At 42.3% G+C, this 21,348-nt stretch overlaps 1 protein-coding gene across 2 annotated transcripts in view; it reads left to right on the plus strand.

The window, feature by feature from the left end:
* Positions 1-2,037: 2,037 nt before the first annotated feature.
* The window catches only part of hip1rb (huntingtin interacting protein 1 related b), a 33,124-nt gene continuing 13,813 nt past the window's right edge, over positions 2,038-21,348 (plus strand). For both annotated transcript variants that reach the window (XM_055886982.1, XM_055886983.1), the window contains exons 1-9: positions 2,038-2,419; positions 14,012-14,075; positions 14,454-14,596; positions 15,355-15,411; positions 15,739-15,819; positions 16,626-16,702; positions 17,040-17,101; positions 17,816-17,956; positions 20,930-20,987. In XM_055886982.1, coding sequence (XP_055742957.1) covers positions 2,327-2,419; positions 14,012-14,075; positions 14,454-14,596; positions 15,355-15,411; positions 15,739-15,819; positions 16,626-16,702; positions 17,040-17,101; positions 17,816-17,956; positions 20,930-20,987 — 776 coding nt within the window. In that variant the 5' untranslated portion in view covers positions 2,038-2,326. The remainder of the gene's footprint in view (positions 2,420-14,011; positions 14,076-14,453; positions 14,597-15,354; positions 15,412-15,738; positions 15,820-16,625; positions 16,703-17,039; positions 17,102-17,815; positions 17,957-20,929; positions 20,988-21,348) is intronic.

A 21,348-nucleotide genomic window follows, 5' to 3' on the forward strand; every position in this document is an offset into this window, starting at 1 on the left:
TCAGTTCCCCAATCTGGTATCTCAGCGTGCCTAAAGTGATTATTAGCATTTTTTCCACCATATCAAGTAGGTTCAGTGAAATCTCCATGTGCACCTGCCTGGTAATACAACATTTCAATTGAGTCGAAGTGAAGTAAGAAATAACCTATTGGTATCTCACTTAGCTTTCACATACACTGATGATACTTTCATGATGCTCCAAATCTAGTCACTCACTATTAGTTGCCACTGTCTGAGCAGTGGCAGCTGGATCAATGCACTTTTGCATCACGCGCCGAGGATTAACAGAGTCAGTTAGACACTGATAAACTTTCACTATAATCCCCTAACTACACAAAAAAAGTTATTGCCTTTCATAGGAGCAATCATTCAGTCCTCACATTCCTTACAAAAAGGTGTGGTGTTTACTATAACAGGAAATTATCCTTTTGTCACAATCATAGTATACAAGATGACACTTTTATATTTTTCTAGAATGGTTCATATTCAACATTGTACTAGCTTCTCCTATGGTGTCCATCAAATCACTTTCATTTCTTCTGTTTCCTCTGTTATTACAATATATCCCCCACTATAAAGAGTGACAGTACATTCTCTGGTGTTTGGCTTTCTTGATCAAACTGATCTTGTAGTCTTTATAAGCCTCTTTATTAAAAAAAAGCTGTTTTTTTCCCCCATCTACATTTGATGGGTGTTGTTTTCTATTATATCGTTTTTTTCTTCCTTCTTTAAATTACCTGGTGAACTGTAGAGCTGCATTTAGGCCTACTGTTAATCATATTCCATATTAATTTTCTTGGGTGTCATTGAGTGCACTGTCCTATTGTAATCCTTTACCTCAGCTTCTCCCTGGGTTTAAACCAAGATTCATTTTCTGATACATCCATTCACTGTTTTAATCCTGTTGACCTAAAAGCAGGCAATGATTTTACAAGTGCCTCCCCTTTTATTTACACACAGAAAATAGCATTCTTAGCTTAAATGTTGTGGTACTCAAGTTTGACACAAGTAGGACAATATCTGCATATTGACACTTTTCACTTTAACTTTTATGCTGACTTTTTTTTTTTTTTTTTCACCTTTATTTAACCAGGTAGGCTAGTTGAGAACAAGTTCTCATTTGCAACTGCGACCTGGCCAAGATAAAGCATAGCAGTGTGAACAGACAACAACACAGTGTTACACATGGAGTAAACAATAAACAAGTCAATAACATGGTAGGAAAAAGAGAATCTATATACAATGTGTGCAAAAGGCATGAGGTAGGCAATAAACTTGATCTAAGTTAGCTTCTTGGGTATAGTAGTTGCTGGTCATTCCTCGCTTGCAGTGATGAGGATGCTGTTAAATGTCATCCCACAATGAAAAGAGCAGACAGGCTGTTTCCAAAACAATGGCGTGAGAGGTGGCCTAACCAGATATGCTGCTGTGTACTCACAGGACAGGCCCATAAGGGTAGGCTATGATAAGCAAATTAAGTAAATGTATGTAGCTGTGTTAGATGGGTAGAATTGGCTTTTGCATTGATGTGGCTGTGCCTGAAGAGAGTTGTTGGCTACATGGCAAGCATACATTGCTCTGTTCCATGCACCTCAATTAGCCCATTGCACCTTGTAAGGCCAAAAAGCATTTTATTAGGCCATATGTACCATTATCTAGCCTGTAGTCCCTTTCTTAGTAACCACAATCATAATACAGGCAAAAGCACAAAATCAGATGGATAATGGATTGCACTGTAGTGGTGGAGAAAATACATCAATTTCACCTCATCCAGATTGTTTTCTTTATTATCATAATAAAATATGATCTTAACAAGCATGCAACAAATAATGCATTAAACTATTTACAAATATTTTCTATATGGGAAATTGCTTGTTCTGAACGGTAGGTAGCATGCTATACCATAACAAAAGCGCTATATATAGCCTTATAACAACGTTTCAGGTGGGGTAGAAAATAATCCTGTCCTTTCAGTACTGCATGAGTGACGTCAACAGCTTCCCTGACGCATGGGCTCCCCCCGCGTTGCTATGTGCGAACTACTGTTATATCCTTCCGTAGACGAGGCTCCACGTACAGCAAACATAGCATTCATTTCGCGTTTTCCTCCTCTGGCTGTGATCTCGCCATTGAGTTCGCTGCCTACAAATGCCACTCGTGGACGCCGAACCGGTTGTTCGCGCGTTGCTTCTACCAAAAACGACAAGGAATGTCTTACTTTGACTGCTTTATAATAGACAATTTTCCTCAATAGCGGGTATTTGTTACAAGCATTCAATATCTTCGAAGATCCCGTAAGAATTTCGCCGGGTGCCAAGACGTGAGGATGAATTCCATACGACAGGTGCCTTCAAGGGTGAAAACAAAAAGGACCGAAACGAATTTAGGTGCTGAGAGGGAACATTTTGATAAGCAGCAGGTAAATATGAATACCCGGGTGGTGGTGGTAGAATTTGCGGTTCATAGCTGTTTGTTTTGCGGCTTGTGATAAAATGCAGTGTTTCAAATAGCATGTGAGGCCTTTCATTTATCGAACGTATTTGTTATTTGCGCACACGAAAATAAGAAAGTTATGAACTGTAATGTTGCTCTTATTAAAAACGTTTTGATGCAAAATCCGCACCTGGCCCATCACCTGAGTTCCAAATTTGATAGGCCTATGGGACCCCGTATGGTCGAATCTAGAATAAAAAGAAACGCACACCTATTTAGGTGAGGTGCTGGCTAGCAGAGTAGAAAACTTAAAAATAAAGGAGAGCCGCACACTCTAGGAGCTCAGATGCAAAAATATTTAATTTACCAACGTTTCGACAGGCAGGCTGTCTTCATCAGGGTATGGTCCCGGATGGTCGAAACATTACTCACAGTAAATAGGTTGACGATTTTAATTTAGAGGCTAATGGAAAGTCCTGTATGCCATTGAATCAGCTGTTTGTCCCTGTGGTTGTCTGTGATAAATATTTGATTGAAAACCGGAGAATGAATGCCCTCCCTTGAGATTTAGGCCTAATAACTTGACATTGATCAGCCATGTATGTATTTTTGGATGGAGATGTCTTACTGTCCAGAACTTTTAACTGTAGCATCACCATTACCATCATCCAACAATGAACAATCATCTATTTCCAAAGAATTTCTTAGAAAAGGACACTCCTTCACAGTCTGGGAGCTATAGGTCATGTTTATGACATCATCAGTGGTAGACCTTTTTTGTTGAAACATTTTAGAAAATAATTAGTATTTTTACCTTGATTTTATTTTTCTGGCTTCAGTGTCATTTACTTACTACCGGGGAGCTAATTGGCAATATATTGAATCCTTAAGATGAGTGTCTGCCTCTCAGTGAAGTCCTAGGTCTTAATATAAAGCCTATCATGTTCAACTAGAAGGTCTTGTTTGGCTACCTTGTCCTGACTTCCTTGCTCTTAGTGTATTGAAATAGTACAAAGTAGCTTTGAAATGAACTTCCTGTGGATGGATCAACAAATGGCAAATGCAGAACCGAAGTTGAAATAACATTTTAACCTGCTGGTCTCCTCCATCGGAAATGACTGGACAACCAGCAGAAAGCAAACTGTCAACACAGTGTGACCCTGGCATGAGGCAAGAGAATTCTCTGCCATCTTGTGCCTTCGATTGATGCAAAAATACAGAGCCTATTATATTCACACAAGGTCAGCCAGACAAAGTTAGGCAGTGATGATACTAAACTGAATCAATGAGAAAGAGGAAACCAATTCCTTTGGCTGGCTGGATGGAGGAAGGAGTGGGAGAGAGAGATTGTGTGGTCCCTTTGACTGCATTGTAAACTGGATGTTTAAATCCGGCAAAGATAAGTACATCAGATCATATCAGAGGCGCAGTCACATTCCCTTGGCACATGCGCTGGTCAGTGCTGCCATAGACATGAGAACCTGACAGATGTTACACCCAAACAGTGACTGGCATTATGTCCAGCCATTAGTCAGGCCCTTTGTACTGCTGTCCTGAGGGAGCCCTGTTTTTCCTTCCCAATCTATGGTCTACTTGACCTGTCTCAGTTAACTGTCAGCTTGTGACATTCAACTCCTGATATGACAGTGCAAATGTAGAGACCGTTATGTAACATGCTACAATGTCCCGGTACTCAACTCGATTCCAAGGACAGGCAGCTCCACCATATTGTCTTTCCATAGAGGGTGCTGCAGAGTCGCTGTGCTGCAGTACTTTACCATCCATATAAAGCTACCCGAAGTCTGTGCGCTTGGCTTACTGTCCCCCCCTCCCAAATTTAATTTCTGTATGCCACTTTGACTGTTAACAAGTCTAGCCTAATGTACAGCACAATAGTGTAGCTCTATCCCAGTCATCAAAGGTACGTAACTGGAAAGATATAAGAAGGCACTGCTATACTTGCTATTCTTTCAATACTGCATTACATGATGGATCTAGTTCTTGCCATTGACCTGAAGAGTTCTGCTGATTCTGGTGTCTACTGTAGGTGTAATGTTGCACCCTATTCCTCTCTGTTTTTTCCCCCTCCCCCTCGTTTTATCTGTGTTGACCTCCCTACCAAGGTCAGATGTCCCACAAAGCACCTGTTGTTCACACACTCACCAAGTGGTGTGGTGTGCGACTCTTTGTTGCCAGTGTACAGTTCCCTGGGGTGTCCATGGAAACCAAGCATCTACAGGAAAATTAGGAAACCAGGGGAACCATGGTGAGGGTTGTTATTATTTACAGCTGACGTCATCCATTTTGGGAGGCACAGCATAGAGTGAGTGCACAAACATCAGCTAGCATGGTCATAGTGCTGACACGCAGGGTTGATGCGACTACTTTGGAGATGATAAAGAGGCGACTGGAATGACTGTAGTACTGTCTGAGGATGACAGAGCAGTATTAGACTTCTGCCTCCCTTGAGTGGATGTGTGCAAGACCTAACCCAAACCACCTCTCAATCTCACAGGCTTGTTGTCTGAGAGAGGAAGTGTCTCTACAGCACAGAACACTCCCCTTAATATCCAACTATTGTAGGAGGGTTTGAAACAATGGCAAGTCCTTGTGTCCACTGTCGAAATCTTCAATTTTGTCACCTAGATATCCGTGTAGGATGTCAGGCTAAGGAGAAGAAGCAGCAGGGGCGAGGACAAAGTCGTTTCATCAAAGGCAGGAAGGGCTAGTCCAGTTGCGGCTCAGGTTTCTGTCTGTATCAACACTGTAAGTCACTGAGCCAGCTATTGTTGTGCTGCCTGGGAGGCAAAGCAGGAGACAAGGAGAAATTTAACACAATGGGGACATTTCCAGTGGGTTTCCAGAATAGCCATTAAAAGGGTGTTCGATGAAAACAGCTAGTATTTGATGTTGTGAGAATGATAATTGAAACTTGTTGAAATGTCACTTTTTTTAATGTTGATAATCTTTCCAAGTGATTACAGTGAAGTCTGTTTTTCAAAATCAGTGGTTTGATATAACGACTTATCCAAACACCCCAAATTACTCTATCCAGTTTCCTGTTTGCCTCCAAACAATGTAGTGTTGGATAAAGGAGAAATTCAATGTATTCCTTGATGCATTTGAACTGCAATTTGTTGGTGACTGAGTTGGCCTCTTGCTATCATCAGCACCTTACTGTCTTATTCTTCTTCTCACCACTCCCAGTGAATTAGTGCAAGACTAGTTAATGCTAACATAACCAGACAATGCGTTCAGCCTCATTAGCAGTGTGTTTACACTAGTTTAACAGCATTAATAGTGGCAGCTGTGCGGTGCTTGGGTATGTGTCTGACCTTGACAACCAGAGCGGCAGCAACAGTCTGTTGAATTAAGCTGATAAAGAACTGCAATAGCTAGTCACTGCAGGGCACCTGACTGACTGCCCAGTGTGGAGTACACTAGACGTGTTGCTGCTGTGTCTCTGCCAGCTATAGTCTTCCTGGCAGTGATGTCCAAGCACATAGACACACTGTTAAAAGGCAAGAAGGGAGAAGATGACAAGGTAAGAAAGGAGCAAACAGGGATGGGAGGGATGAGCACTGTGTGTGGCGTGAGTTCAGGGATTAGGCTGGGCTCATCACTCCCGCTCTCTCCCTACAACTACCTCTCCCTCAATTGGGGGATTAAGACTTATGTTTTCGGTCCAGGTTCAATGTTGTATCTGTCGAACAGCTAAATAGCGTCAGATTGTCTGTGGTCCACTTAGATCATAGTTAAGCCTGGTTTCTCCTGTGGCCAACCAGATGATTGTACACCTTCCTGACCTTCTTAAAGCATTGCTGTTTGAAAGTTTCAATGACAGTGGTGGAAAAAGTCATACTTGAGTAAAAGTAAAGATACCTTTTTTAATAGAAAATTACTCAAGTGAAAGTCACCCAGTAAAATACTACTTGAGCAAAAGTCTAAAAGTATTTCTTTTTAAATATACTTAAGTATCGGAAGTAAGTGTAATTGCTAAAATATACTTTAGTATCAAAAGAAAAAGTAGTAATTATTTTGCATCATAAGGGGAAGATTTCTGTATTTTGAAAGTTACATATCTTAAACATGATTGCTGACAAGGAAAACATTTTGTGAATATGTCAACAATGGACTAATGAAACAAATACCAGAACATTGTTTTGGGATGGAATTGTACTTTAACTTCTTTGGGCTGCAAGCCCGAAGCCGGGCACAATATGACAACAGCCACTTCAAGTGCAGGGCGCGAAATTCAAAATATATTTTTTAGAAATATTTAACTTTCACACATTAACAAGTTCAATACAGCATTTGAAAGATAAACATCTTGTGAATCCAGCCAACATGTTCGATTTTTAAAATGTTTTACAGCGAAAACACCACATATATTTATGTTAGCTCACCACCAAATACAAAAAAGGACAGACATTTTTCACAGCACAGGTAGCATGCACAAAGCCAACCTAACTAACCAAGAACCAACCAAACTAACCAAGAAATAACTTCATCAGATGACAGTCTTATAACATGTTATACAATAAATCTATGTTCGAAAAATGTGCATATTTGAGCTATAAATCAGTTTTACATTGCAGCTACCATCACAGCTACAGTCAGAAATAGCACCGAAGCAGCCAGAGTAATTACAGACACCAACGTCAAATACCTAAATACTCATCATAATACATTTCTGAAAAATACATGATGTACAGCAAATGAAAGACAGGCATCTTGTGATTCCAGACAATATTTCCGATTTCTTAAGTGTTTTACAGCGAAAACACAATATAGTATTATATTAGCCTACCACAATAGCCAGAAACACAAGCCATTTACCAGCAGCAAAAGTTAGCGATCGTAACAAACCAGCAAAATATATATAATTTTTGACTAACCTTGATAAGCTTCATCAGATGACAGTCCTATAACATCAGGTTATACATACACTTATGTTTTGTTCGAAAATGTGCATATTTAGAGCTGAAATCAGTGATTATACATTGTGCTAACGTAGCATCTTTTTCCCAGAATGTGCGGATATTTTTATGACACTCAACTATTGTGACCAAATAACTATACATAAACGTTACTAAAAAATACATGTTGTATAGGAAATGATAGATACACTAGTTCTTAATGCAATCGCCGTGTTAGAATTCTAAAAATATCTTCATTACGACATCCAGCTTAGTTATAGCAAGAGAGTGCCCAAACTCTGGGCGCAAACGACTAGTACAACATGTTCGACAGATATATGAAATAGCATCATAAAATGGGTCCTACTTTTGACGATCTTTCATCAGAATGTTGTACAAGGGGTCCTTTGTAATGAACAATCATTGTTTGGATTTAGTATGTCCTCTTCTCCAGTCAATTAGCACGGAAAGCTAGCAAAGTAGCGCAAAGCTCTCCTTCCTGAACAAAGGCACACAACGCAGCACGCCTAACGTCCCGAAAAAATTTCAATAATCTAATAAAACTATATTGAAAAAACATACTTTACCATGATATTGTCACATGTATCAAATAAAATCAAAGCCGGAGATGTTAGTCGTCTATAACGACAGCTGTACAGAAGGCAAAACCAGGTCCCTTTGCACGCTCTCCAGAAAACAGGAAACTGGTGACACGTCATACAAAGAGCTTTTGTTCGACCCCAGATCAAGTTATACACTCCATTTCTTCTCTCACTGCCTGTCGACATCTAGTGGAAGACGTATGAAGTGCATGTATACTGATATATATCAAGGACATTTATAGGCAGGCCCTAGAACAGAGCATCGATTTCAGATTTTCCACTTCCTGTCAGGAAGTTTGCTGCAAAAGGAGTTCTGTTTTACTCACAGATATAATTCAAACGGTTTTAGAAACTAGAGAGTGTTTTCTATCCAATAGTAATAATAATATGCATATTGTATGAGCAAGAATTGAGTACGAGGCCGTTTGAAATGGGCACCTTTTATCCGGATACTCAATACTGCCCCTGCAGCCCAAACAGGTTAAGTACTTTACACCACTGTTTAATGGTTTTTGTTTCTTTGTATGAATGAGGGAGTAAATTGAGGGATTGTGCCAGTGGGAGACGGGGTAGGTCTTTTGTTGGTTTGTGACATTGCCAACCTTCAGTTCTAGACTTCAAGCAGTTCTGTAAATTGTATTGCTCACACTTCGCTGGACTATGCACTGTATGCAGTCTCTGATCAGGTTAGTGTAACAACGATCCCACTTCCCTCTTGCTCCCCCCCCCCCCCGTCTCGTTCTCTCCTCTGAGTGACAGTCAGTTTGAATGTATTATGGAGCCTCCCTGCAGCAATGCTGCTCTATGGCCAGTTTGAATGTATTATGGAGCCTCCCTGCAGCAATGCTGCTCTATGGCCATCTGTTGAGGCCTCTGTGCCAGGCGCTGTGTGCCAGAATGTGGCCCCCATCAAACCCAATCTTCTACCCCAGCTGACAGGCCTTCCTACTCCCACAAATCCCTCATTGTCAAGCACCCCTCTAACCTAGGGATGGGCATTTTGAAATTATTTCAGTATTCAAGTTATCATGATATTGTTTTGGATATCCGGATGGTCGAAATATATAAAAAAATTAGTTCAACTTCATTTTGTTTCGGCAGGAGGGTGGGGGAGGGGCGAAAGGAGCAGGGGGCGATGTGACAGTCTGGCATGGAGGGAGGAAGAAAGTAGCCAAAATGACTCGCTCTAGTTAAACAAATTTGTTGCTGCCATACGTTAGCTATCACACCATCTGGTAGTACCTGTCTTGACTGCATCAAATCATTGTAAAGAAGCTAGCTAGCTAAAGTAGCAAGGCTAATTGAGGCTATTTTGCTGCGCTTCCCTGTCCAATGTCTAAAACGACTCCATTCATGGTTGATCATTGTAGCCTACTCCTTCACAGTTAGCCAATTCTGTAATTTTAATTCCATTTGGCATTGATTAGAAATCTCCCACTTCACCAGTGGTGTGAAGTACTTAAGAATTTTTGGGGGGTATCTGGACTTGACTAATTTTTTTTTGTACTCCACTACATTCCTAAAGAAAATAATGTACTTTTCACTCCATACATTTTCTTTGACACCCAAAAGTACTTACATTTCGATTGCTTAGCAGGACAGGAAAATTGTCAAATTCTCACACTTCAAGAGAACATCCCTACTGCCTCTGACCTGGCGGACTCACTAAACACATGTTTTGTTTGTAAATTATGTCTGAGTGTTGTCATGTAGTTATATTCGTAAATATAAAAACAAGAATGGTGCCATCTGGTTTGCTTAATATAAGGAATGTGTAATGATTCTATACTTTTGATACTTAAGCATATTTTAGAAATTACATTTACTTTTGTTACTTAAGTATAGTTAAAACCAAATACTTTTAGACTTTTACTCAAGTACTATTTTTACTGGGTGACTCACTTTTATTTGAGTGATTTTCTATTAAGGTATCTTTAAGTATGACTGTTGGGTACTTTTTCCACCACTGCACTTCACTTGCTACACATGGAACCTCTGACTGTAGCACGACTTTGATTGACGACAATAACAAGCTACACGTGTGAAACGTGTGTAGGCAACCGGTGCATCTTTTTTATGGGGCGCACTCATAACTGTCATAAAACTGTTTTATAGAAATGTTGAGTGTAATGGTCTATCCTTGTAGGCTATGTAGCAATGTCACAGATAATTTCAGTTCATTTTAGACAAAGCTAAGTATACTCTCCCAAGTAATCGAATACTAACGTCTGTTCGGATATTCAAATAACCTTGTCCATCCCTAATCCAACCCACCACTTGCTCTGGCCCCTTAAGCCAAGGGGGCTAGCAGTAGCCTCACAAGAAGGGTTCTTCATTAACCAGGACACCTTTCTCTTTTTTTTTTTCTCCAACTCTTCCCTCGCTCTGAGTGGTCCCCTTAAGCGCACAGTAGGCCCTCTGTGCTTTGTTTAGTGACTGCGTGTTTTGGTAGAGGGTAGGTTGTGGTGGCTCCAGAGTTTCACTAACTAAATGAAGTCTTTATGCATTTGTGGGATTGCTGGCCAATTTTGCCAGGCCTGCCTCGGATATCCGATAAATGTGAGGATTGTAATTCCTCCCTCCCTGTGTTTACGATAAGATGTAAGTGTGTGTATTCTAGGAAGAAATGTCATGTAAATACCAGAGTGAGTGACTTTATATCACTGTGTATATACAGCCAGAGGGTGAAGTAAAAATGTGTGTTGGTCTGTATGAGCCTGTGTTTGTGGGATTCTTTTGCGATTGAGTGACTGTGTGTGTGCAGTACCAGTCAAACGTTTGGACACACGTACTCATTCAAGGGGTTTTCTTTTTTAACTTTTTTCTACATTGTAGAACAATCGTGAAGACATCAAAACTATGAAATAACACATATGGAATCATGTAGTAACCAAAAAAAGTGTTAAACAAATCTAATTATATTTGAGATTCTTCAAAGTAGCCATCCTTTGCCTTGATGACAGCTTTGTACACTCTTGGCATTATCTCAACCAGCTTCATGAGGTAGTCACCTGGAATGCATTTCAATTAACAGGTGTGCCTTGTTAATTTGTGGAATTTCTTTCTTAATGCGTTTGAGACAATCAGTTGTGTTGTGACAAGGTAGGGGGGTATACAGAAGATAGCCCTATTTGGTAAAAGACCAAGTCCATATTATGGCAAGAACAGCTGACATAAGCAAAGAGAAACGACAGTCCATCATTACTTTAAGACATGAAGGTCAGTCAATCCGGAACATTTCAAGAACTTTCTTCAAGTGCGGTTGCAAAAACCATCCAGCGCTGTGATAAAACTGGCTCTCATGCGGACCACCACAGAAAAGGAAGACCCTACGTTCATTGCCTCAGAAATTGCAGCCCAAATAAATACTTCAGACACATCTCAACTGTTCTCGTGAATCAGGCCTTCATGGTCGAATTGCTGCAAAGAAACCACTACTAAAAGACACAAATAAGAAGAAGAGACTTGCTTGGGCCAAGAAACACGAGCAATGGACATTAGACTGGTGGAAATCTGTCCTTTGGTCTGATTAGTCCAAATTTGAGATTTTTGGTTCCAGCCGCCGTGTCTTTGTGAGACGCAGGGTAGGTGAACGGATGATCTATGCATGTGTGGTTCCCACCGTGAAGCATGGAGGAGGTGTGGGGGTGCTTTGATAGTGACACTGTCAGTGATATATTTTCAAATTCAAGGTACACTTAAACAGCATGGCTACCACAGCATTCTGCAGCAATACGCCATCCCATCTGGTTTTCTCTTAGTGGGACTATCATTTGTTTTTCAACAGGACAATGACCCGAAACACAACACCAGGCTGTGTAAGGACTATTTGACCAAGAAGGAGAGTGATGGAGTGCTGCATCAGATGACCTGACCTCAACCCAATTGAGATGATTTCGGATGAGTTGGACCGCAGAGAAGGAAAAGCAGCCAACAAGTGCTCAGCATATTTGGGAACTCCTTCAAGACTGTTGGAAAAACATTCCAGGTGAAGCTGGTTGAGAAAATGCCAAGTGTGCAAAGCTGTCATCAAGGAAAAGGTTGGCTTCTTTGAAAAATCTAAAATCTATTTAGATTTGTTAAACACTGTTTTTGGTTACTACATGATTCCATATGTGTTGATGTCTTCACGATTGTTCTACAATGTAGAAAATAGTCAAAATAAATAAAAACCCTTGAATGAGTAGGGATGTCCAAACTTTTGACTACTACTGAACATACAGATGTACATTTGTCCCTGCTCAGTGTAGCATACCATTGTCTCTTTCTGTGGGTTATTGAGAGGGAAGTAGGGCGAGAGAGAGGCTGGGATAGTACCAGATAATCTGTATAAATTAACCATAACAGCTCATGCATGTTACTGCCAGCTGGATTAGTCAGTTATGTAATTAGTTGAACTGAAATGGAACAGCAAGCTGTGAGTGAACAGGGGCTCCAGAGCTTTTGACTTCCTCCATCATCTTGTCCTTTTCACCTGCTGTGTTCTACACATGTATAATATGTGTCTGCCAATCCTGGGCCACAGGGAGAGAGTGGGTGGTGAACTCAGAATGAGGAGCTATTGGCCAATGCTTCCGTGTTCTTGTGTTGTGAGGAATGCAACGGTAGTCCATTGTTTGGTGCGCTTGCTCCTACCCTCCGTCGTGTCTGGAGATATGTGACAGGTTTATCTGAACTAGTCGGCTAGACAAATGTGATATTTTACACTTATTTCCCTCATTTATTAATTACAATCGGTAGCGCTAGTCTTCAGTGGCTCTGTATGGGTCAGTCAAAATATAGCTTGTCCTCAGACTGTTCAGAACTGTTGATTCAATGCAGATCTTATGTAAGGACAAGTTAGACTGAGGGTTACTATGACAAGACTGGCTAAAAAGACACTTATTTGTATCAGAGGTCACAATATGCTTGTCATGTTTTGGATTCAGAGTGTTCCCTTATCCTCTAGCGTTACTAACTATGCCTTTATCAGTGATGGGCCAAGCCTATGTAGTGTACACAACCACGTTCAGGAAAGTGTTGAGACCTAGCTCTGACGATCTGCTTCTCTCCCTTCCTCCCTCCATTCACTTGGACTTGTTCTACCTGTTAGCCTAGTTGCCTGAGGGACAGGACGCTTGCGCTGTGTTGCTGGTGACGACATGTCTCTTTCCTCCATTGTCATTATGGACAACAAAACATGTAGAGAGGATGCCCTGATGCATGTAGTGTTTTGGTAGCATGTAGGGTTTCAACTGATAGGAATGCTCATTTTGACAGGTATTGTAATCCCTCTAATGCAGGGATCCGGCAATTACGTTTGGAGTGCTGTAAGCATGTGTCATGTGTTTTAAAAAGAATGGACACACCAAAGTAAATGGAACAGAAGCCAATGGGCTTGTTCAGTCTTCTTTACTCACAGGAGCCTAATGAAGGAAAAACAGAGGGGTTATTGAACCCTTATTACATGAGCCTCTGCTTGTAAACATACACAATCATTTTTCTGATTCTGTCACAATGCAATCTGCTGTATTCTCAGCATCTCCAGTACAACTCCTCTCTGGCCTTGTATTTCAAAACACATAATGGCTTATCAGTAGCCTTTGTTGTGTTTAAAAGACTACTCCCTCCCTCTGTGCTGTTGAAACACGGGTTGCCTTGTCAACTGCTACCACTCCACCTGATAGTATGGGTGTGTGGAGACTTGCTGATCACACGTCTAGTGAACACAACCTATCACTCTGACTATACTGTACATGAATATACTGTACACAAACATGGGACATAAAGATTGGCATGGTGGTGTGGCCCTAAAATAAAACCAAGTAAAGGGATGATCAGTATGGCTTTTATTTGTATACGGTGCTAGTTCATTATTCAAGTGTTTTGACATTTGATTTTGTTTATAGAAATGGCGCTCTTTTTTTATTAATTCCAAATTTCACGTTTTGGATTGTCTTGTGCTCAAGTTGAATCTAGCTCCCATTAAAATGTTTTTGTTTTATGTCACTGAGTGGTAGTTCGGTAGCCATAGTGATTTATGACCTGAACCTGTTCTCTCTCTACTCTCTCCTCCAGCTCAGCAGCATCAGCAAAGCCATCAACTCAAATGAGGCGCCTGTGAAAGAGAAACATGCACGCCGTATCCTTCAATATAACCCCAAACTGGAAATAGCCAACCTTTTACTATTATTTGCTCCAAACTTTGTACGCCTGATAACCCACTGTCTTCCAACTGGGCTGTTTTTAACCACTCGTGTTGTTGAATTAATGTACTGTAGAAGGTAATTGCTTTTTAGAGTTGACATTTGCCATCATGTAGGCTATACAGCCACCTAGTATATTTTACTGTTGCAGGCATTGATGGAAACATTGCTTATTTTAATCTCCTTAGATTGAAAATACTGTGATTTGTATCATCGTACATGAGCAAAAGAAAATGAAAGAATATGTGAGGGAACGAGAGGTATTTTTTTGGCTTTGTGTTTTGCATCTTGGCTTTTCCTTGACGGCCCTACAGGGATCATTCTGGGGACCCACAGAGAGAAGGGAGCCTTTACCTTCTGGTCCTATGCCTTGGGCCTCCCTTTGTCCAGCAACTCCATCCTCAGCTGGAAGTTCTGCCACGTGGTGCACAAAGTGCTGCGGGATGGCCACCATAATGTAAGATCTGCTCTCTGCTCTATACACTCTAGTACAACTGCGGTTCTGTTTTTTTAATATATAAATATTAAAGAAAAATGGAGAGACAAAAGGAAAATACATGTGCAGGTTTTAGGTAGAAAATTTGAGACAGACCTTAGATGAAAATATTGCATAATTGGTAGCCTATAGTATATTTAAAAAAAACATGCAATATTTCTTTGAGCAGAGCTCACAAACTCACTCATCGCTGCAACTCCCTAACGGGCTCGGGAGAGGCCAAGGTGGAGTCATGCGTCCTCCGAAACATAACCTGCCAAACCTCGCTCCTTAACACCCGCTAGCTTAACCCAGAAGCCAGCCGCACCAATGTGTCAGAGGAAACACCATTCAACTGGTGACTGGGGTCAGCCTGCAGGTACCTGGCCCGCCAAAAGGACTTGCTAGAGTGCGATGAGCCAAGTAAAGCCCCACCGGCCAAACCCTCCCCTAACCCGGACAATACTGGGCCAATTGTGCACCGTCCTATTGGGTTGTGGCACAGAATGGGAATGAACCCGGCTGTGTAGTAACGCCTCTAGCACTGCAATGCGGTGCCTTAGACCGCTGTGCCGCTCGGGAGACCCAAGCATGGAGGTTTTTATGCGGACCTCACGCCGTAATTAGTCCAGTCAAATTAGCTTAATGGTGAAATGTTAATTGTATAATTGAACATTATTGAGTGACTGTTTCAATACTATTATTGAATTGACCTTATCTATCCCCTTTTTGCCCTCCAGAGCCTTCAGGACTGCATGAGACATCACAGTAACATAGTTGAAACAGGGCAACTATGGGTGAGTCTGGAGATTGTGCTGTGTTTTTGTTGGGGGGTGCTTGAATAGGTTGAATACGTTTTGGGTGAACAAATTTAATGTCAAATGGCTTGAAATGGGGGAAAATCCCTTGCTTTTAATGATTTAGTTTAGGCAAAAATGCAGGACATGTTTTGAAATCCTCTTTTCAAACATCTTCCCCCTCATACCGTAATTGTGCTTCCTGTGCAGGCAGAGTTAATCTGTCTGCTGCAGATTAGAGAAGAAAGACTAGAATGGAAGATTTTTCTTGCTGTGTTGAAATAAAGCACAGCTTAATGCTTGTTGCTCGCTCACTCTTGTTTCCAGGGCAACCTTCATGACAGATATGGCCAGCTGGTGGCTCTGTACGCTAAGCTCCTCTGCACAAAGATGGAGTTCCACGTGAAGGTAAGCCTACCCTCTTTAGCCCTCAAACTGAACTCTGGACCTCAAAGCCAGTTCCACTGTGTTTTTTCATTGTTCCCTCAAATCAGGGACTGATTTAGAACTGGGACACCAGGTGGGTGCAATGACTTATCAGGTAGAACAGAAAACCAGCAGGCTCCTGTCCTCGTTGAGTAATAGTTAAATACCCCTGCTCTATAGCACGTGTCAAACTCTAGGCTCGTGGGCCGGATCCGAGCCCATTCAATTCAGCCCACGGGTTGTTTGCGTATTAAAAACATTTATATAAAAAATTCCGGGAAACAACAATCTCAATCCACATTGAAATGACTAAAACCAAATCAAAACTATCTATAGATGATAATGGACCTTTATTCTCTCTTATTGTCTCTTCCGATTTGCTAAAAGTATCAAAATGAAAGCTAGACAGTCAGGTAGCATCGATAATTCCAAAAGCAATGGGTAGAGAACTGTTTTCTGTACATTTTGACAGCGAGGAAATATTATCCATTTTATGTGCGGCCCTTCAGCCCTCGGTGAAGACCGAAATAAGGCCCGTGCCAGAATGAGTTGACACCCCTGCTCTACAATTTTGGGGGACTGCATGCTTTACCATAAGGAGACATTGGCTAATCTTTCCACTGTATGCATTGCCACAAGTGCTTTCACAAAATGCCACCTAATTAAACAATGTATGCCATTTGAAATGATTTACATGTGAGATCAGTAGATATTTCTAATGTTTTACCATCCTTGAGAAATTATGTACAAGTTAGGTCATTTTTGCAATCCTTTTGTCTTCTGTGCAGCATTCTGAAATCCGAGCCAACCTAGAGGTAACAGATGAGGTTCTGGAGCGCGTTGCAGGAACAGACATCAATAATGTGTGAGTGTGTTCTCTACTCCTCCCTCTCCAGTCTCCACACATCCCTGGCACTCTGACGGTGCACTCCCTCTCCTGTTAAGGAGTTATCAGAATATCATACAGGGACATCAAACAAATGTGTATACATTTAATTGACATAGCTCAAGTGAAGTAAATTATTGATATTAAATATAAACTTAACATTCTTTCTGATTCAAAGGAAGCCATCATACCATTTTGTCGCCATTTTAAGTAGAGATGGAGAACTGTGGAGACAAGGGAGAGAACCTGCTGCTCTTTTCTTAAGGAAGCCATTAGCCTTGTGTTACTAAGGGGGGTATCAACTTCACTCCTGCAGGTTCCAGCTCACTGTGGAAGTGTTTGATTACCTGGATACAGAGCTGAGGCTAGCCGAGACAGGTGAGAATCCTCTGCTTCGCCCCTACCTACCTCCACCTCTCAAGGGATGGGTAACCTGAGGTACAGGGCTGTGGTCTGTTTCCATTAACTGTTTGTGTGCCTGAAATGGAATAGGGACAGGATAGTGGCGAGTTAAATAGAGACTTGTGAGCACACACTTGTTCTGCTGTTGAGGGAGTGAGTTAATCTCTCCAAAAGTTAAGGGAAACGCATTTCTAAACCACTTTGTTTAGTATGATTAGGTACCTCATGTCATTTCACCAAAACCCTATAAATAGGTTATACATGTTTGCTATTAGAGGACATTCATTGTTTTTCTTCTGATTGGCTGTAATTGCATCATGTACCTCCCTGCCCTGCAGGATGTTGTCACAGCCTGTGATCCTGAACAACTATAAACAAACCCTACAACTGTAAACAACCCTGCCTGCCTCCGTGACTAACTGGGCATCTTGTACTCAGGAAACATGGGAGCTCCTAACCGCCTTGTGCTTTCACACATCTACCCACCCTACTGCTAGATCTGCTGATAACTGTTTTCCACCCACAGAGTGGATGATTCATAAATGTGTGAGCCATTGTCCAAGTGCTGTATTTCTGAACTAGTGACAGTGAAAGGTGTTTCACCCAAGCAAGCCAGCGATACCAAATCCTCCCCATTTTTAAGATTGTTTATTATGTGCTATGTGTTATACATTGGCGTGTGATCTGCAGTGATCCGGCAGCTCAACACGTCCATTGCCATCTCTACGCTGACGTCAGGCCAGTGTCGCCTGTCCCCCCTCATCCAGGTCATTCAGGACTGCAGTCACCTCTACCACTTCACCGTCAAGCTGCTCTTCAAGCTGCACGCTTGTACGTTGGCATCTTAATCTCAATTGCATGACATATTTTTCAACATGTACTGTAACATCAAATTGTATTAGTCGCATGCGCCGAATACAGCAGGTGTGGACCTTAAAGTGAAATGCTTACTTACGAGCCCCTAACCAACAATGCAGTTAAAAAAAATACACATAAGAATAAAATATAAAAGTAGCAAGTAATTAAAGAGCAGCAGTGAAATAACAAGGGGGGGGGGGGGGGGGGGGGGTGCACTGCAAATAGTCTGGGTAGGCATTTAACTAGATGCTCAAGAGTCTTATGGCTTGGGGGTAGAAGCTATTTAGAAGCCTCTTGGACCTAGACTTTCTGGTACTGCTTGCTGTGCGGTAGCAGAGAACAGTCTATGGCTGGAGTCTTTGACAATTTTTAGGGCCTTCCTCTGACACCGCCTGGTATAAAGGTCCTGGATGGCAGGAAGCTTGGCCCCAGTGATGTCCTGGGTCGTTCACACTACCCTCTGTAGTGCCTTGCGGTCGGATGCTGAGCAGTTGCCATACCAGGCAGTGTTGCAACCAGTCAGGATAATCTCGATGGTGCAGCTGTAGAACCTTTTGAGGATCTGAGGACCCATGACAAATCTTTTCAGTCTCCTGAGGGGGAATAGGTTTTGTCGTGCCCTCTTCACGACTGTCTTGGTGTGTTTGGACAATGTTCCTTTGTTGGTGATGTGGACGCCAAGGAACTTGAAGCTCTCAACCTGCTTCACTGCAGCCCTGTCGATGAGAATGGGGGCGTGCTCGGTTCTCTTTTTCCTGTAGTCCACAATCATCTCCTTTTGTCTTGATCACGTTGAGAGAGGGGTTATTGTCCTGGCACCACACGGCCAGGTCTCTGACCTCCCTATAGGCTGTCTCGTCGTTGTCGGTGATCAGGCCTACCACTGTTGTGTCATCTGCAAACTTGAAGATGGTGTTGGAGTCGTGCCTGGCCATGCAGTCATGAGTGAACAGGGAGTACAGGAGGGGACTGTGCACGCACCCCTGAGGGGCACCTGTGTTGAGGATCAGCGTGGCGAATGTGTTGTTACCTACCCTTACCACCTGGGGGCGGCCCGTCAGGAAGTGCAGGATCCAGTTGCAGAGGGAGGTGTTTAGTCCCAGGAACCTTAGCTTATTGATGAGCTTTGAGGGCACTATGGTGTTGAATGTTGAGCTGTAGTCAATGAATAGCATTCTCACATAGGTGTTCCTTTTGTTCAGGTGGGAAAGGGCAGTGTGGAGTGCAATAGAGATTGCATCATCTGTGAATCTGTTGGGGCGGTATGCAAATTGGAGTGGGTTTCTGGGATGATGGTGGTAATGGTGGTGATGTGAGCCATGACCAGCCTTTCAAAGCACTTCATGGCTACAGACGAGTGCCACGGGTTGGTAGTCTTTAGGCAAGTTATCTTAGCGTTCTTGGGCACAGGGACTATGGTGGTCTGCTTAGAACATGTTGGTATTACAGACTCAGACAAGGAGTGGTTGAAAATGTCAGTGAAGACACTTGCCAGTTGGTCAGCACATGCTCACAGTACACATCCTGGTAATCCGTCTGGCCCTGCGGCCTTGTGAATGTTGACCTGTTTAAAGGTCTTACTCACATCGGCTGCGAAAAGCGTGATCACATTCTTCCGGAACAGCTGGTGCTCTCATGCATGTTTCAGTGTTATTTGCCTCGAAGAGAGCATGTAGTTTAGCTTGTCTGGTAGGCTCGTATCACTGGTCAGCTCTCGGCTGTGCTTCCCTTTGTAGTCTGTAATAGTTTGCAAGCCCTGCCACATCCAACGAGCATCAGAGCCGGTGTAGTACGATTCGATCTTAGTACTGTATTGATGCTTTGCCTGTTTGATGGTTTGTCGGAGGGCATAGCGGGAATTCTTATAAGCTTCCGGGTTAGAGTACCTCTCCTTGACAGCGGCGGCTCTAGCCTTTAGCTCAGTGCGGATGCTGCCTGTAATCCATGGCTTCTGGTTGGGGTATGTACGTACAGTCACTATGGGGACGACATCATCGATGCACTTATTGATGAAGCCAATGACTGATGTGGTGTACTCTTCAATGCCATCGGAGGAATCCCGGAACATATTCCAGTCTGTGCTAGCATAACAGTCCTGTAGCTTAGCATCTGCTTTCTCTGACCACTTTTTTTTATTGATCTATTCACTGGTGCTTCCTGCTTTAATTTTTGCTTGTAAACAGGAATCAGGAGAATATAATTGTGGTCAGATTTGCCAAATGGAGGGCGAGGGAGAGCTTTGTCTGCGTCTGTGTGTGGAGTATAGGTTGTCCAGACTTATTTTTCCTCTCGTTGCACATTTAACATGATGATAGAAATTTAGTTAAACTGATTTAAGTTTCCCTGCATTAAAGTCCCCGGCTCCTAGGAGTGCCGCCTCTGGGTGAGTGTTTGCTTATGGTGGAATACAGCTCATTCAATGCTGTCTTAGTGCCAGCCTCTGACTGTGGTGGTATGTAAACAGCTACAGAGAATACAGAATACAGATGATAAACTCTCTCGGTAGGTAGTGTGGTCTACAGCTTATCATGAGATACTCTACCTCAGGCGAGCAATAGCTTGAGACTTCCTTAGATATCGTGCACCAGCTGTTGTTTACAAAAATACATAGACTGCCACCCCTTGTCTAACCAGACGCCGCTGTTCTATCTTGCCGGTACATCGTATAACCAGCCAGCTGTATGTTGTTGATGTTGTCGTTCAGCCATGACCCCGTGAAGCATAAGATGTTAATTTTTTATTTCCTGTTGGTAGTTTAATCAATGAAAGGAAAATAACTGGAGATCACAAATGTGATTCTTTGCATGTTGTGATATCATGCAAAGTATTATTAATAGTACTTCCATGTGTCTACTTGCTCTAAACTACGCTTTGCTAACATGATTAGACTCAACTTGTTTCAAAGTATTTCTTGTGACTTTGTCTATTGCATGTCCTGGATTTCAGGTCTCCCAGCAGACACCCTGCAAGGACATCGTGATCGTTTCCATGACCAGTTCCACAGGTAAGTCACCCAGGAGCTCAGGCTGCTAGTAAATGAGGGAGTAGGAAAGTGAGGGAGGAAGGGAGCCTCAGTATAACAGGGAAGCTGCAGCACAATCCTGCCTTTCCCTCCCCCTGGCCTGTTACCCTGAGCCACTGCAAATATCCTGGTGCCTACCACCCAGCTTCCACCCATTGTAATGTGTCATCATCATGTCGTCACAGTCAGACACACATCTGTGAAAGTGAGAAGGGGCTGAATCTGAGCATTTCAGTTAGTGTACCAGTGACATAGTAATAATACCGACCTGCACAACAATCACCCCAGAAAGAAATTAGAGGGAGCTTGATGTGTTAGTGGATACCTTGGCATCAGTGGTGGT

This window comes from Salvelinus fontinalis, chromosome 28 (assembly GCF_029448725.1).
Source record: "Salvelinus fontinalis isolate EN_2023a chromosome 28, ASM2944872v1, whole genome shotgun sequence".
NCBI classification, from domain to species: domain Eukaryota; kingdom Metazoa; phylum Chordata; class Actinopteri; order Salmoniformes; family Salmonidae; genus Salvelinus; species Salvelinus fontinalis.